The 17,312-nt window shown below is 52.6% G+C and overlaps 1 protein-coding gene across 1 annotated transcript in view; it reads left to right on the top strand.

Annotated features, from left to right (window-relative positions):
• Positions 1-1,687: 1,687 nt before the first annotated feature.
• The window catches only part of LOC111146089 (stimulated by retinoic acid gene 6 protein-like), a 57,984-nt gene continuing 42,359 nt past the window's right edge, over positions 1,688-17,312 (top strand). The window contains 4 exon segments of the mRNA XM_022501473.1: positions 1,688-1,727; positions 1,730-1,750; positions 11,333-11,461; positions 11,464-11,494. Of these exon segments, the coding sequence (XP_022357181.1) occupies positions 1,688-1,727; positions 1,730-1,750; positions 11,333-11,461; positions 11,464-11,494 (221 nt within the window).

The following is a 17,312-nucleotide window of genomic DNA, read 5'->3' on the forward strand; positions in this document are numbered from 1 at the left end:
GATCAGAGTGGAGGGGCTGTCACATTTACTTGTCATTTGGTAATTTTCAATGAATTAGGGGTATGGGGTTGCCATCTGCCATCTGGCCGTGCTCTGGTAACCATGGCAACCACCACCTGCCTGACTTAACACTCTCAAGTCCTGTCCTGAAAGAACACTACAGAGGGCACTCGGGTCCTGGGTGCTGGTCAGGCTTTACTGGTCACCCTGGCTGTGTCCCCTGCCCTCTGGGTCTCAGGCTCCTCTGTAGCATAGCAGATTCCGTCTGTATGTCTTCAAGGAGGCTCGGCCTCAGGAACAGAACAACACTCCAGGGAGAAATCATCTGAGACTATCAGCATCGGTTAGATCCTGGGGACTTGGTCAGCATTTCTTGCGTCTCCAGCGTGTGGAGTGAAACTGTGACTTGTCTGGAGACAAAGAGAACTGCCTGTGAATTAACTGCTAGGGAAGGCAGATTGTAAAAAGGAGTGAAAGGAACTGGAGGAAGGAAGGAGGCAGGACTGTTTAAATGCCACAGATCAGAAACAAAGATTCCAAGTGGAAGGGACCTCAACCGTGGCTCCACAGGGCTGACGGGGCCCAGAGAGGGGCAGGGACCTGCCCAAGGTTGCTCAGGGAACCAGCAGCAGCAGATCGGGAAACACTTGCCAGCTCTTTCCTTCACTGGAAGCCCCGGCCAGGAATACCCAAAAGTGCCTTTCCTATGCTGTGGGACTGCCTCAGCCTCCTCAGTGGGCAACAGATCAGTTTTGTGATGCCTGGGACAGGAGCCTTCCTGCCCCATCCCCAGCAACCCGCTGGGTCTCCTGCACTTGAGTGCACGTACCTGGAATGCTTGGGTGGAAATAATACTAGAAATTCTCCAAGGCCTAGAAAAGGTTGTCCCCTACCCTCAAGGCTTCCCTGTTGGAGCTAAAGTCATTACACCGACTTACACATTTAGGTCTAGATTTGGGTCTCCAGGCCTAAGTCAGAACCCCAAGCCAGGTTCCTTGGAACTTCCGGTCCACAAGCTCACTCACCCTCAACTCTCCACTGCCCGCTCCAGGCAGTGCAGATGGGGCAGCTCTCCAAAACCTCATGGGCCATCAGGGTGCTCCACTGGGCATCCGTATACTGATGTTGTTAGTCTATTTTTGTTTGAGTTATAAAAAGTTACTTATAGAGGTGGACAATGACGGCACCCATACATGACTTTCCTGGGACCTTAATGAACCTGAAGCTTCTAGGTACCCAGCAATGAATAAATTTCCATTCCTTTACCCGCCGAATCATATGAGCCTTAGACCCACAAAACCCAGGTTTGGCCCTGATAGCACCATCATCTTTTCAGAACTTAGGTCCTTAAAGATCTTACCTGTCCTGGGTGGGAGATTCCTCAGGGTCTCCCAGCAGGGCCCTAACCTAGGGTTATCGCCCAGTGATTCCTGACTCCCTGTCTGGAGCTCCTCCTCCTCTGGCATCTTCACCTTCCCTCTCTCTCCGCTCCAAAACCCGACCCTGGCCTGGCTTGCTGCTGGTCCGGGGGGACTTACACCCAGTAGGACACCCCCTCCCCCAACTCCCAGTCTGGTGGAGGCATACATGGCAGGCCTGCACAGAACTGCACGCCTTTTGGTAGTTAAGTACCAAAAGAGACAGTAGGCTCACCAAAATTCTGACCAGCTCAAGGGCTTGTATCTCCATGAGCCTGGGAAGGGGTGAAGGATGTGGATTCCTGCCCCAGGCTCCTGGAGTACCTGGCGAGGTAAGAAAAACTACTTCCGAAGGGGAAACTGAGGCTCTCAGTCATGGCTCATGCAGGCATCCTCTGCCCCACATTCCAGAGGGCTGGGGTCCCTCTTTCTCCTCCTGTCCCAGCACCGCACGGCAGAAGCCAGACTCACCAAATTCGCAGGGGCCCTCCCGCGCCTTGTGCAGGTGGCCGGGGTGCGGGCGGGGCGCGTGCCAGGCGCGCAGGCGCAGCGCGCAGATGCTGGGGTAGGAGCGGCCGTCGGAGCCACAGACGGAGCCGCGCTGCGCGCACACACAGAGCCCGGTACCCTCGGGCGCCGCCCCCGCGGCGCGGCTGGCGCACACCAGGCCGGGGCCACAGCGCGCGCCCGCCCGCCCCCCGCAGCTCGCGCCCTCGGCGCCCAGACAGCGCACGCAGCAGCCGCACTCGTCGCGCGCCGCGATCCCGGGCGCGGGGCAGCGCGCGGGCGCCGGGCAGCGCTCCGGGCGGCACGGACCGCACTCGGGGCGCCGGCCGCCGGTGGCGCGGAGCCCGAGACCTGGGGCCAGCGGCGGCAGCAGCAGCACCAGCAGCAGCGGGAAGAGCGAGGGTGAGCGTGGCATGGTCTGCTTCTGGACGGCAGTGGCGCCTCTGCTTCGCGCTGTGCTTTGCGCGCGCCGCCACCCCGCCCGCCTCCCGGCCGCTGATTGGCCGGGCCTCCGCCGCGGGGCGCCGCAGCCGGCTGCTGGGGCCCGGGAGCAGCGCGGCGGGGTGGGCTCGCGGACGCCCGGGTTCCCAGCTAGAGTGATGTCCCGACACCTGCTCTCGTGGACCCAGTGGCCTCTTGGGGAAACTGGCCCACTCGGGGCGGGAACTTGCTCGAGGTCGTTCGGGTAGCGCCAGGATCCAGATTCAAGGCTAACTCCAGATTTTATGTACCTTGATTCCCCCCAGAAGGATGCGCTTCGTAATTTTATTTTGCATTTGGTAGTTTTCAAAGTTTTATTTTAAAGAGGGAATATGCGGTTTAAAATTTCAGAGGTTACAAATAGGTGTAATGATGAAAAGAGTTTCCCTTCCATCCTGTGACCCAGTGTCCCAACCCAACCTCAGGAGGCCAACTGTTATCAGATTCTTGTGTCTTTGCAGAAATTTTGTATGCCCATTAAAGCCTGTATGATTGTAGAGCTCCTCCCTTTAAACACAGATACACGGACACACACAGACATACACACACAGAGAGTAGTGTGCCCTGCGCATTACTCTGCACTTGGTTTTTCCATCTATGGTTATTTCCCATAGCTTCCCTACCTCTTATCATTTCTTTTTCTTTTTTTTTTTTTAAAGATTTTATTTATTTATTTGAGATCACAAGCAGACAGAGAGGCAGGCAGAGAGAGAGAGAGAGAGAGAGGAAGAAGCAGGCTCCCTGCTGAGCAGAGAGCCTGATGCGGGCTCCATCCCAGGTCCCTGAGATCATGACCTGAGCCGAAGGCAGAGGCTTACCCCACTGAGCCACCCAGGCACCCGACCTCTTGTCATTTCTTGTACAAACAATGGAGCATTGTTTGTTTTTCTCCCCTGAATGCTACTAAAGTCATGGTATATTTCACAGTCAAAAGTGACTATGGTGGTGATGAGATCTGGGGATCTGTTTTGGACTGGTCTCAGGCTTTTAAACTTGGCGCCGTGCTTAATTGCACAAAAAACACAATCAGTTAGCCAGTTGTTTTGAGTGCTTTTGTTAGTAGGAGTAGTGCTGTGATGAATGTCCTGACCCACATCTCCCGTTAGTCGGGGGTGGAAAGACATGATAGCATGCAGCCAGCTATGTATTCATGCGCCGCCTGTCGGCAGTCAGGCTCTGTGTATCCCATCCCTGGCCCAGCCCTGGCGGGGGACACACACAGGAACACCTGAGGGTTCCTGATTGCTGGATTTGGTTGTGTGGCCGAATGAAGGCATGGGTTGGAGGGAGGGACTTGCTGACCCAGCTGTATGGATGGCTTTTCCTGCTCACCCTTTAATCCTCATTTGCCTTGTGGAGTTTTCTTCCTTTTCCAAACGCTTAGAGTTGGAGAAGCCTCTTGGATTGGTGTCCATTTCTTTGAAAATGGCCTGCAAGCCCATAGCCCAATGAACTCTGGTTCCCAGGGTGCCAGTTAACACTGTGGGGAACATCTGTGGGCCCCTTAAGATTATAGGAAAAAGAAAAGATGAGTTCTCCTGGCAGGGAAGGGGGTTGAGGCCCCTCTATTGTCCGCCAGGTAGTGAGCTCCCTTGATGTTCTGTGTCCTCTGCTCACGGCTGGCACACACGGGAGGCTAGCTTATCCAGCACCTCGGGTGGGCGTACGCGCACTCAGCAGCTGCTGAAGTGGCATGAATGTCCCAGTCTGAGGAGTTAAGGTGAGGAGAGCTTTCTCCATAAATGGGCCACAGTCTTGAATCTCAAGCTTAACCGTCAGACCAATCAGAAAAGACATTGATCCAGGCCGAGAGAAAACAAAATCCCTGTCTCCAGGTCTCTGGTGGGACGTTCCCGAGCAGAGAGAGGGGTAGGTTTTCATGCATGAGGGGTGGGAGTTATGGAGGGACAGATTTCAACTCAGTCCTGTGTAAGAAGGAACATCACAAGATATGGAGCTCTGCAAAAATGAAATTAGATGCTGAGCTGCCAAGATATGATAGAGGGGTTCCCCTCCTGCTGTAAACAATTATAAAACCCACACAAATGAACACAACAACAGTGTGTAGGTACTGGTCTTGGAATGGGGATATCTGGGGGGACCCAGATGAAACAGATGAAGTTGAGAATCTTTTTTTTTTTTTTTAAAGATTTTTTTATTTATTCATTTGACAGATAGAGATCACAAGTAGGTAGAAAGACAGGCAGAGAGAGAGGAGGAAGCAGGCTCCCCGCTGAGCAGAGAGCCCGATGTGGGGCTCAATCCCAGGACCCTGGGATCATGACCTGAGCCGAAGGCAGAGGCTTTAACCCACTGAACCACCCAGGCGCCCCTGAAGTTGACAATCTTGAGCTCTGAGTTATTCTGAGCCTCCCCCTCACCCCCACTGGAAGCAGTCTGCAGATTATGTCTGAGATTTGCTTTCCCTTGTTTAAGGACCCTGCGAAGGGCTGTTTCCTCGCAAGTCATAACTTTTCTCTTCAAGACCTACCCCACATGCCTCTTGTCGTCACTAGACTCACAACTGGGTTAGAGTTCCATATGCTTGAGAAAGGCAAGTACAAACTCCAGTGTGAGAAAATATAGCTTCTATACCACAAGAACGCCAAGATTTTGCTAAATTACATTGTAGCAACTTGGGGATTATGTGCAAGAATGGATTCTAAGGATGGAAGACCAAAGAGAACAGAACGTAACTTTTACTGAGTCCATAGAGGTGCACTTACCTGAGATTCTGGGTTCAGTGTGTTGGTCTATGTAGCTGGAAGTGACTCTGTCTTTACCAAGCTGTTTAAGTGAAACTGAGGCTTAATGACGATCTGCATTTAGTTAATTTGAGATGCCAGTACTTCCCTAGTGTGTTGCAAAGGAAGAGATGAAAAGGCTTAGAGGTAGGGGTGCTTGGGTGGCTCAGTGGGTTAAGCCTCTGCTTTCTGCTCAGGTCATGATCCCAGGGTCCTGGGATTGAGCCCCACATCGGGCTCCCTGTTTGGTAGGGAGCCTGCTTCTCCCTCTCCCTGCTGCTCCCATTGCTTGTAAGCACAAGCACTCTCTCTCAAATAAATAAATAAATCTTTATAAAAAAATGTGCAGTCAATAGACACATTTGGCAATGGACAGAATCCCAGCATCAGTTCTGTGACACATGGAGGAAGGGCTGTTATAAGAGGCAGGGCCACATGGAAACCCCTGGAACTTTCCTTTTTTACCAAGAGAGTTAGCAGCTGCCATCAGTTTCCTCATAAATAATTGAAAGAGAAGTCACCTTGCCATGGGGAGGATTCATTTTCTTAGAAGGCCGCACAGCGTACTCTCACTTGAGTAAAGCATTTGCCTCCTTTTAGCAGGCCCTTGGCTCTACTCCTTTCAAAGTAACAGTGTGTCATTATTGTGCTGAGTATGTGGTCTCTTCCTGACCTGGTGCCAACACAAACCTGTGCAGTTGACCCTTGAACAGTGCAGATTTCAACTGTGCAGATCCACTTATATGCAGATTTCTTTCTTTCTTTCTTTCTTTCTTTCTTTTTTTTAAGAACTTTATTAATTTGAGAGAGAGCACAAGCAGGGGGAGCAGCAGAGGGAGAGGGAGAAGCAGGCTTCCTGCTGAGCAGGGAGTCCAGTGTGGGGCTCGATCCCAGGATTTTGGGACCATGACCTGAGCTGAAAGCAGACACTTAGCTGACTGAGCCACCCAGGTGCCCCGCAGATTTCTTTTATCGTATAGTACCATAAATGTGTTTTCCTTGTGATTTTTCTTAATAACATTTTCTTTTCTCTAACTTACTTTATTGTAAGAATTTGGTATTCAATACATAGGACATAGGAAATAGGTGTCAGTCTGCATTATCAGTAAAGCTTCTGACCCACAGTAAGCGATCAGTAGTTACGTTTTGGGGAGACAAAAGCTATATGCAGATTTTCAGTGATGCGGATGGTCAGGGCCCCTACCCCTTCCATGTGGTTCCAGGGTTGGCTGTAGTTGGTTTTTCTCAACCAGGGATGGTTTTCTGTTCCTCTTGCTCCATCACGTCTGTGATCTGCCAATTCTTTGATTCATTCCTCATCCAGCGGGCTCTCCAAGGATCTGCTATTGCTTACCAGACTTAGGTGGGACATCGGGGGTTAGATGAGTAAGCCTGTCGCTGTGTGCTCAAGAGGGTGGCCTCAGGAAGGCAGGCTGGAAGCCATTTCAGTGCCATAAATGTGACTACATACAGAGAAGTTCTGGGGGAAAGGAGTCCACCTTCTGGAAAAAAATTTATTTTTTCTCTAGAAAAAATGCTCTGTAAACTGAGCCTTGAGGGGCCAGTGAGTGCTTGGTAATATGGAATCCAGGCCTGAACCCCACAGCTCAGGTCTGTGTTGCTGACAGACTGATACCTTAAAGGTGGGGAGGAAAGGGAGAGCCAGAGGAGGATAAGTCTTTGAGGGCAGTCCCTGGTTCTCTGTTTTTGCCTTCTGCATCTTTCCCAGGGCTTCCATCAAACGCAAGGTTAGTGTGGCCGCCGCCGTGCACATTGCCATCTTGTGGACAATGTAGGGATTACAGATCTCGAAATGACCTTGCTCCGCATTCATTAATTAGTTGTCATTCCTAGTAACTGGAATGAACCAATGTGCTGGCATAAAGCACTCTTGGTTAGGTGAAGAGAACAGAAATGGGTACAGATAATCACTGTGTCCTCAGCGGTATGAGTCTGTCTAAAGCAATGGAGAGATCAGGGAAAGCTTCACGGGTGACATCTGAGCAGGGTCAGATAAGAAGAAAGGGTCTTTAGAGAGCACCTCTGACATCCTCACTTTACAGGGGGGGGGGGACTGCAGCACAGAATGGGAAGAAACTTGCTCAAAGTTACAGAGCCCTGCAGGGCAGAGCTGGGGGGAGGACCGAGGCCTCTGGGTATCCCAGCATAGAACTCCTTTTCCGGTACATGGTGGGCCTTGGTTAACATGGGTCCCCCTCCTGGTGCTCCAGAAATGGTCTTTGCAGGGTTGGATCTGCTGCTCCCTCCGGTCTGTCCCTGCGCAACCCCAGCCCAGCCATTTGTCCCAGTCTGCCTTCTGGAGCCATAATCTCGTTCTCTGTCTTCCATCTGTGAGCAATTGCAAAGCACCAGAACCCTCCCCAGGACAGACACTGTACCTAAGCCAGGATCTTGGCCAATGTGGGAAGAGGGCCCAAGGTGTGTCCCTAGAGTTCCTGTCCTCAGGGACTGACATACTTCTTGGCACACAGGTGCTTTGTAAATATTTGTGAGAAGAATGAGCAGGTGAGGTCAGGGGAAGTAGATGGCACCTGAGGGGAGAGTCCAGATCTCCTGCAGACTTTTCCAGAGTTGAGTCTAGTCTGGGAAGATAAATTGGGAAGATGAATCAGGTCACAAAGGTCACTGAATGCCAGGTTAAAGAGTTAGCCTTCATTCTGCCAGCAGGGGGAGCCATCTTGCTGGTGATGGAGAAGGGGCTGGATTGGACTACAGCTTTATTTCCTTCTTTTTCAAAGTGAGAAAAATCATCACTAGTCAAGGGGCATGCCTGCCCCAGAAAGCCGTCATTGCTACCTAATGAAGAGATTACACTAGATCACCTGGATACCTGGGTTCTTTTGTTTCTAAATTTAATAATTAAGCCAGCCGTATGTCTTTGGAATAAATAGAGGCTGTCTTGTGATTAGCTCCCAACGCTCAGGAAAGACTCACGGCCTTTGTGATGCCCTGCTGAATTCCCTCCTGGCCTGTCACCAGACTCTGAACCCTGCTGGGGGCCTGGGAAGGACTAAAGTTCATCGAGTGCTTCCTGTGTGTCAGGCACCCTCTCACGTGTGTTAGCTCATTTCAACCTACGAGCGTGCAGCACGTAGACCTTATCTCGGATTAAACCGAAGATCCGAGAGGGTAGCAGTGACCTGGTCAAAATTAGACAGCTAGTCCACACTCTGAACCGCTGCCCCGGACTGCTTCTCCATACATAGGGGTCACGTAGCAAATAAAGGCTCGTACATGCCATAAGAGAGGTGCAGGCCACACCAGGAGAAACAAGATTACACTGTAGTGGCCCGGAGACGCTTCATGCCGGATGTTATGCCTGAGGTAGGACTTGCTGAACAAGATGCTGGTGACAAGCAGGACGGAGACAGGGTGTTCATCGTAGGAGTAAAGGGATCAAACATGAATGGCCTGAATCTGTCAGGTGGGGTGTCTGTTCGCTGCCTGTGGGACCCTCTCCCGCTCCCCTGGAGCTGATTAGACCAGGGGTGTTAGGGACTGAATTTTGTCCCCACACAAACTCATAAGTTGAAGCCATAACCCCCGGTATGTTAGACTGTGACTGTATTTGGAGATGGACCTTCTAAAGAAATAGTTAAGTTAGAATAAGGCCATCAGGGTGGGATCCAATCCCATCTGATTCGTGTCCTCCTAAGGAGGGGAGATTAGGACACACACACACACACACACACACACAGAGACACCAGGGATGCACATGCCCAGTGGACAGGCCACAGCGGGGGCTGGAGGGCAGTGAGGAGGCAGGGCTCTGCAAGCCAAAGGGAGAGGCCTCCGTAGAAACCAACCCTGCGGACACCTTGACCTTGGACTTCCAGCTTCCAGAACTGTGAAAGAATAAATTTCTGTTGTTAAGTCCCCGCCGTGGGTGGTGTTTGTTACAGCAGCCCTCTCAAAGTAAGACAAGGGCTGTATGAGCCTAAGACAGAAGAATGAAGACTGACCTATGACCTACGCGGGGGTAGAGATAAACCAGGACAGAGCCTTTCTGTTAGCAGTTAGATCTGAGGGAACCCCACAAAAGAGGGGGTGAACTGTGGGGGTAGAAGTTGAAAGGATACTTGTCAGGACAGCAGTGAGTTGAAGCCACAAGAGAGCAGAAACTACAAAAAAGCAAAGGGACGGCGCCATAGAGAGCCTGAAGCAAGACATACCCGAAGGGAGAGAGACCAGAGAACGAGAGAGCCCTCGGGGGTGGAGAATCATTCCCAAGAGGGGCTTGAGTTTCCGGCGCCTTCCCAGGTTGGGCCCCAGCCCCTGTGGCGGAGTGATGGGAAACCCCGTTAGCCCCGGGCACCTGGCGTGCATCTCTGTTCCTCGCTCCCTGAAGACCCAGAGGAGCAGCAGAGGCTGTGTTTCAGGAAGGATTACAGCTCAGGAAGAATGTAATGTGTGTGGGAAACCAGCAGGGAGCAGGCCAGAAGAGAAGGTTGAAGCAACTGCCTGGAAAGCCTGGAACGCGGGGGCAGGAAAGGGTGAGCTGTGCTGGCGGGGTGGCACTCAGGAGCTGGGGGTGGTCCATGCAGTGGTGGGGCCGTGAGGGTAAGGACCAGTGGCTGTAGCAAGCGGACCCTGCGGTGTGTGTGACCCGGACGCAAGAGGCCTTTATTGCTTGTCTCTGCAAAGCCTCAAGCAGCGGCTCTCTGTCTGCCTCCAGGGTTGATGCAGGGGTCCCGGCCCCTTCCTTGTGGGGGCTGCACCGTTGTGAGGTGATCGCTCCTCACACAGGTGAAGGGGTGCGTGAGAAGGGCCTGGCAGCAGAGGGAACGGAGTGAGAGCAAGGGAGGGGAGCGAGGGGCCACCCTGGCGTGCTGGAGGGGTGGGGACCTGACAGACGGGGACCCAGGGGTCTCGTTCCCATTCAGCTTGGAAGACCATTTGGAATCCATGGCCACGGTGGTGACTGGGAAATCGTCACTCGTTCTCAGCTTCGAGAGAGGCGTGCTTGGGCCTGATCAGGACCCCACCACTCCTTAGGCCCCTGCATCTGTCTGTCTGTCTCTCTGTTACCTGTTCTCGGTCCCTCTGATGGGCACCCAGCTTTTGCTCTCTGTCTTGAGGCCAGACTCCCGAGACACACCTGTCCACCTCCCCACGCACAGTGTCCATCCCCGATACTGGGCGGACATCACTGAGGACCGGCAGTCATGAACCGGGCATTCGGTCCCATCAGTGGTGCCCTGGGGCAGTCCTGTCGCACCAGCATGGCAGCTGGGGCCCTGACACCGCTCTTTGGGCCCGGTGGGATTTCTGAGGCTTGGCTGGTCCTGTGAGTACACATCCCTTCCTTAAACGTTAGTTTTCCTACCCTTAACATAAGGACCTGGGCCTTCATGTTCCATCCTAGGGCTATGTTTGCTGTGATAAAGAGGCCTGTGCTTCATTGGCTTATGATGGTAGAATTTTATTTCTTGCTCACGGACCAGTGTGTGAAAGCACAGTTGGTGCAGAGAACAGGTTCCCCTGCGGAGTGATCCAGGGACCCAGGCTCCTCCCATCTCCTTTCTTTAGGGTCTTGGAGTCCTAAGCCAGCGGATGGGGAAGGAGAAGGCGTCTTTAACTCTCTCAGCCCAGAACTAACCCCTGTCACCTCTGTCGTTCATTGCTGAGCCTTGGCCCCATGTCTGTTCCTGGAGGCCAGAGCCTCGGGACTGTGGCTCTGGATAGGCCAGTCCTTCCGACCTCACTTTATGGAAAGGGATCAGGAATCCCAGTGCACGGCTAGCCGGTTCTGCTGCGTGGGTGGGGTTCGGTTTTGAACTTGTCTCCATCCTCCTCTCCCGGCAGCGGGTGTCCTTTTCCAAAAAGAATCTTGAAGCCAGTGGTCTTAGTTTCCTAGTTTATTGCCTTGAGGCAGAATCCTACTTTATTGCCTATAATCATGTTTACAGCTAGCCAAAGAGGCCTTAACTATCGGGCAAAGTTCTGATAGCTCAGGGGGGCCCCCTGCCCACCCCAGCAGGCTAACAGAGATAACAGCTGTCCAGGAGAGAGGAAAGAGGAAGCAGCTCCTGCTTTTCAAATGAGAAAGCAGGAGAAGGGGAGGAAGAGCAGAAAAATCGTCTTCTGAAACAAGGAAGAAGGCCACCGGCCTGCTTTCGTTTCCCTGGTAAATATTTGACTGGGTGTTTGCCTTTTCTCTGTGGTTTTTGGGTGCTGTGAAGAGAACTGGGCAGGACACCAGACTCTCAGAAGCCGTCCATAACTAAGAGGCCAGAGAAGCTCGCAGCACAGTCCAGAGAGGCAGACTGCTCACGGGGGCCGCGGGCACCGTCCGCCTGCCGAGATGCTTTCCCCAAACTCGAGGTGAGTTATGAGAGTCAGACTGAAGACAAGCTGCTGGACAAACACACGTCGTTGGGAACTGTCTTCTTTGATGCTGGCGACTTGTGGAAACTGGCGGAAGGGCATCGGGTTAGCCGACTTGCAGGTAGGGCTGGCACGCAGACAGGAACCACGGATGGGTTCCTGGGTCAGTGAACAGATTTCTCTTTATCTTCAGTTCGGAGCCAGAACGGAATGGGAAGAGCCCAGGTACGGTGGTGGAGGAGCCGAGTCGGAGCCCTGGCTCTGTAGTTTCTAGAAAATCTGCGTGCCTCAGTTTCCTCCCTTATAAATTAGGTGTAATAACTCTGACCTCCCCCCAACCCCCAGCTTAGGGAAGATCACAGGAGGAGAGACTGTGAAAGGACTTTGAGATCTGACAATCCGGTCCAGATGCCAGCAATTAAAATTCTTGCTCAAACATTGGAACTTAAATATTTAATCTCAAATGGTCTAAGAACTGAAAAGATGAGTCCAAAGCATGACAGAAAGTAGAACTGTTACTTTCTGATGTCCTAGTGTGTCTGGTTAGGTTGTCAGGGGGCTGTCGTGGAGGGTGAGAGGCAGAAGAGGAGTTGTGGACAGACAGACATGCCGGGGGTCACTTGGAAAAGCAGATAACAGGTTTCCCCGCTGTCTGCCACGAAACTTTTCAGAAGCCAGAATGCTGGAAAGCCATTATGCGGAAAAACTTTTGAGTGTTCCCAGGCCCCAAAAATAACCTCTCTTAGGCTTTTCTGTTACCCTCAGACACATTTTGCTAACAGATGCACAAACTAAATAGAGATAAAGCACCAGTGCTCACCCCGTTCGAAGCTCTGGCGGCTTGATGGAAATGTGTCTCCAGGGGAAGGAGCATGGCGACAGCCCCCTCCCTCCCAGGGTCCCTGCTACTTCTCTACTGGCTTGTTGTGAAACAAACCCAGGACACTGTTTTCACTTTGGCTTTTTTTTCATAAAGGGGAAAATCACCTGTGGATTTCTTTTGGTTAATGGAAACAGGGACTAACATAGGGCTTCTGTAGAAGGGAAGTGGCATAACATGAACTTTGGAAAAGTGGGATGTAGCTGTCCCTGGAGCCCCAGGCATCGGGAACGGAGAGGGCGGGGGGTGGAAAAGGACATAGGACAGGAAACAGAGAAGAGGGGGTCCTGGAGGACAGGTGGACAGAGAGGGGAGTCAGCTGAGTGCCAGGGGACAGGAACCAGGAAGCCGGAGGGCGCTCATCACTTCCTCTTCTCTCCAGCTGGACTCCGTGGGCTGAGAGGGAGCAGGGGAGTGTGGTTGGATGCGGACTTCAGGGAGGTCCCTCTGGTCACAGGGTAGAGGACGGATGTGGGGGCAAACCAGGAAGGGTGAGACAGGGCAGGAAATCCACCCTGAATCCAGGTGACAGTGAGGGTAGCCTAGGCTGTGGCAGGGGCCGGGGGGACAGAGACATGTCTGGATTCAGCAGGGATCGCAGAGTGCCCCTGACTGGGTTGGATCTGGGGGTGAATTGGAAAACGTGCCTCTGGGTCTCTGGCTTGGCTGAATCAGGGGATGGAGGAGCCATTCCTGACATGAGGAACCCCGAGGAGGAGCAGGTTGGCAGGGGTGTCCAGTGGGGACACGCTGGACTGGAGTCCCACGGGACATCCAAAACGAGAGGACCAGGAGGCAGGCAATTGGCCATATGGTCTCGACTCAGAATAAGTCTGTGCTGCACCCAGAGGACGTGACTGACTCCATGACCTTCAGGGCCCCTCCCAGGACCTCCTCTTTGTCGTGGTCATCGCCTGGACCCAGGCTGCCTTGTCAGGCCCTTCTCACAGGGCAGGGCTCAGGCCTGAGCATGTTGCTCAGATCTGTCTGGCCGGTGAAGAGCAGGGGTCACTGTCTTATCTGAGGACCCCCGACATGGAGCCATTATCCATGTCTTAGTGTGATTTTAAAGATGTTATTTATTTATTTGTGAGAGAGAGGGAGAGCACAAGCAGGGGGAGCAGCAGGCAGAGGGGGAAGCAGGCTGCCCACTGAGCAGGGAGCCTGATGTGGGGCTCGATCCCAGGACCTTGGTGTCACCACCTGAGCTGAAGGCAGATGCTTAGCCAACTGAACCACCCAGGCGCCCCCTTACTATAATTTTAATGTGTGAATCTGTTTCCTGTTTAGAAAATAGAAGAAGGGTTCCCATGCCAGCTCTGCCGCTAGCTGAGGGCCTGTGGTCATTTACTTCCTCTCTCTAAAGCCTCAGTTTTTCCACCCATGAAGTGGGAATAAGTGTCCACGCTCCACAGGTTGTGAGAGATTCAGGGAGCTGATAACTTAAAAGACTGTAGCCCAGTGTCTAGCACATGGTAAACCTTCAACAAACAGCACCTGTTATTATTGTTATTTTATTAAGTGAGAAGAAGTGAAAATGAACGTTGCCTTATCGGACAGTTAGGAATGGTAGCAGTAGAAAAATGGGCTTCTGCCTTCTTTATTCACTGATTTTTTTTTTTTTTTTGTGTGTGGTAACCCTCTCTGAACTTTTCAGACATGGGTGAGAACCCCCCTTCACTTACCCACCAGGCTGACCATTCCGAGCTGTGCAGAAAGCTCGAAGCAATGGGTGAGGTGAGAGCAGAGGAGAATAAAGAGAATAAAGACCTAGACACGTGGAGGGGGAGAAAATGGAACAAAGACACGAAAGGCCTATTAACACCTCATCTCTGATCCTCAGAGCTTAAAGTTCGTGTGTGTCAGAGTCCCCTGTGGATAAATGACAGCCTCTCTCTGAACCTCGCTAGGGACGCAGCGAGACCTCGGGAGTGAGAGCGCTGTGTGAGTTGTGCAGCCCCGTGCTATCCCACGGCGTCTGTAGCTGGGCGCTGGCAAAGATCCCACGGTTCCTGGGCCCCAGGCAGAGAGCGCCGTTCCCCACCTGTCCGAGCTGCTTCTGTCTCTCTGAGACACTGGTGGAGCCGGGATACCCACCCAGGATGTCCAGCTCGTTGGTACAAGGTTCTCCTGTGGCTCTGGATAATGCTGGTGCCAGCCCAGGGGAGTGCCCTAGGGCCCCCTGGGGGCCAGGCTGCTGCTTGGAATCCGCCTGCAGCTCAGGGAACAGCATCTGGGGGAGGCAGCTGTAGGGGAAGGCAACACGGGCCTCAATTAGCAATGCACCATCCAGACCCATTCTTTCTTCCCCCCCCTTTTTTTTTTTTTAGATTTTATTCCTCCATTTGAGAGAGAGAATGAGAGCGAGAGCATGGGGCGGGGGAGGGTCAGAAGGTCAGCGGACCCCCCCCACTGAGCAGGGAGCTCAATGCGGGGACTTGATCCTGGGACTCCAGGATGATGACCTGAGCCAAAAGCAGTCACTTGACCAACCGAGCCACCCAGGCACCCCTGATCTAGGCGAGTGCTGCCATCCCACCCATGCCACAGACATGCAACCAAGGCTGCAGGAGGAGAAATGATTGACCCCAGGTTTCAAGATTGTTTGAGTCCAAATCCCAAGCTCTTCCCTCCAGACAGATCTGAGGTCCCACATGAGCATGAAAACACTCCATTACACACCCTCTAAAGGATGTTACCGACCCAGAGCTGACTGTTTCTAACTGTACAGCAAAGTCAAAATGAAAGGGAGTAGTCAAAGCAAAAAAAAAAAAAAAAAAAAAGGAAATGGAAAAAAAAAAAAAAAAAAAAAAAAAAAAGGAATTGGGATTTTGGACACAGAGGAGACAGAAACCCTGGGGGAAAAATGGAATAAGAACAGGGTGTGTAAATATCTTTCATGATACAGCTTTCCCCTGATTATCAGAGAGTCACAGAAAGTGACAGAGACAACAGGCAGTAAGAGAGAAACAGAAGACACATAGAACTTTCTGGAAAGGCTGTCAGAAGAGGGCCTGAAGTGGGCAGCAGGGCTGGGCGGAAAACAAGAGATCGTCTGCAAGGTGGCCACCTGTGTGGGTTTCATGATAGTCATGGACTTAATTTTATTTTGTTTTTCACAATTTAAAGTTTTAAAATTGGAAGTATACCATTTATGCAGAAGAGGAGGGAATAGTATATCGAACCCACTTATTCCCATCACCAAGTCCCATGGCCAGTCTGGTTCTGTGGGCATCCCCGCATGCTCCCCACTTCCAGACAGCCTGTCATTTCGTCATGCGTGTCAAGTGTGAAGGGAGTTTGCCTCCCCTCATGGAACTCTTAAAACTGTGCGCAGATGACCTGGAACACAAGGTCAACCCTTCACAGCCCCTGTGCGTCTCTGGTCTTCCTCTGAGAACGTTCGGCCTGCCGTGGCCACAGGCGCAGAATATGACATTGAAGAGTCCTAGAATGTATCAGAAAGCTCTTATGTGACGGTCCACATTGCCAGGGCTCGAGTCCTACTGTCTCCTCCCCTTACTAGCTGGGGAGGCTTGGACAAGCTTCCTGACCTTTCGATGCATCTGTTTTCTCATCTGTGAAATGGGGTGATAATAGTGCCTCTGTCACAGGACTGTCACGGGTATGAAGTTCGCTAAGAAATGTACAGCTCCTAAAGCGTAGCTTGGTGCACAGTGGGCCCCGGGGGAGATGCCGATTGTCCCTCCGCCCACTTAAGGGAATAGTAGTGAGCACCTACTGGGGCCACGTGCTGGGCCAGGAGCCAGACTCATAGAGATGGATGAGAAGGGTCTCAGCCCCTGGGGAGCTCCCCATCCAGTGGGGGTGCAGACCCAGGAAGAGACACTTCCCAGCAGTGGGCTGTGCCCCAAGCAGTTCAGCCTTCTTAGTTCACCAATCTGAGTGACCAGACTGAGACCCTAGGAGCCACACGGCACTTAGCAGCAGAGCCGGGTGGCCTCGAAGCAGTGGTTCTGGCCAGTTCTCTACATGTGGGTCTCAGGAGCCAGCGGCTCTGGAGGGCAGTGGGGCTCTTCTGGACAGCATGGAGGCAGGTCATTGGGCCAAGTGTAGGCGGCCACTGTGGCTACTGGTTAACCAGGTGAAGGACTTCAGTCCACTGCATAGTCATGGGGCCAAGGGCAGGGGGGTCCCTGATACCCTTCTGATGAGCAAGAGGCGGGGAGTGCCAGGCCGTGCCGTGCAGTGGATTGAGAAGGGCTGACTGCACACACTCCAAGGACAGAGGAGCAGATAGGCTCTGGTCTGAGGAGGTGGAAACACAGCCAGCAAGAGTACCTTTTCTGCCCAGCAGCAGGAAAATCCCTTTTTTTTGGTCAGAGCTGTGCAAAAGCGGGAACAGGATGGAAAAGAACACCAGTTCTCATTGAGCATGAGGTGGGCACTAGACACTCACTGTGTCTAGTTGTTGAGCAGCCTGGAAGGAGGAGTAGAAGGCCCAGAGAAGGCATGGCTCGCCCATGGTCGCACAGCTGCTGAGTGGTGGGGCTGGCTGTCTCTCAGGTCTGTCTGGCTTCCATTCCCTCCAGACCCCGCTGACTCAGTAAGAAGGAAGGGTTGGCTTTGTGGGGGAGACGATGCCCACGCCTAGAAGTGCCCAAATGAAACATCTTCACTTCTAGGTATGGGTGTGGTGGGGAGGGTCCTAGAAGGCATTCAGGCATCCAAGAGGGATGGATTCCAGAGCCTTCTGGTGACTGGGCAGGAGTCTGTGATTCCATGGCTGGGTAGATGAGAACATTTTCCCTCAGGGGTGGACAGGGCACAGCCATGACACAGGCAAGCCCACCACACCCAGTGCTGCGTGTTTCTCATTCTCCCTCTCTCCCCTTTCCTTCCTTCCTTTTTCATTCATTCATTCAGCACCTAATTTGGTTTGTTATGTACCTGTCCCAAGTCAGAAGCTAGGGG

This window comes from Enhydra lutris, unplaced genomic scaffold (assembly GCF_002288905.1).
Source record: "Enhydra lutris kenyoni isolate GAN:26980312 unplaced genomic scaffold, ASM228890v2 scaffoldscaffold13, whole genome shotgun sequence".
In the NCBI taxonomy this organism is placed as follows: Eukaryota; Metazoa; Chordata; class Mammalia; order Carnivora; family Mustelidae; genus Enhydra; species Enhydra lutris.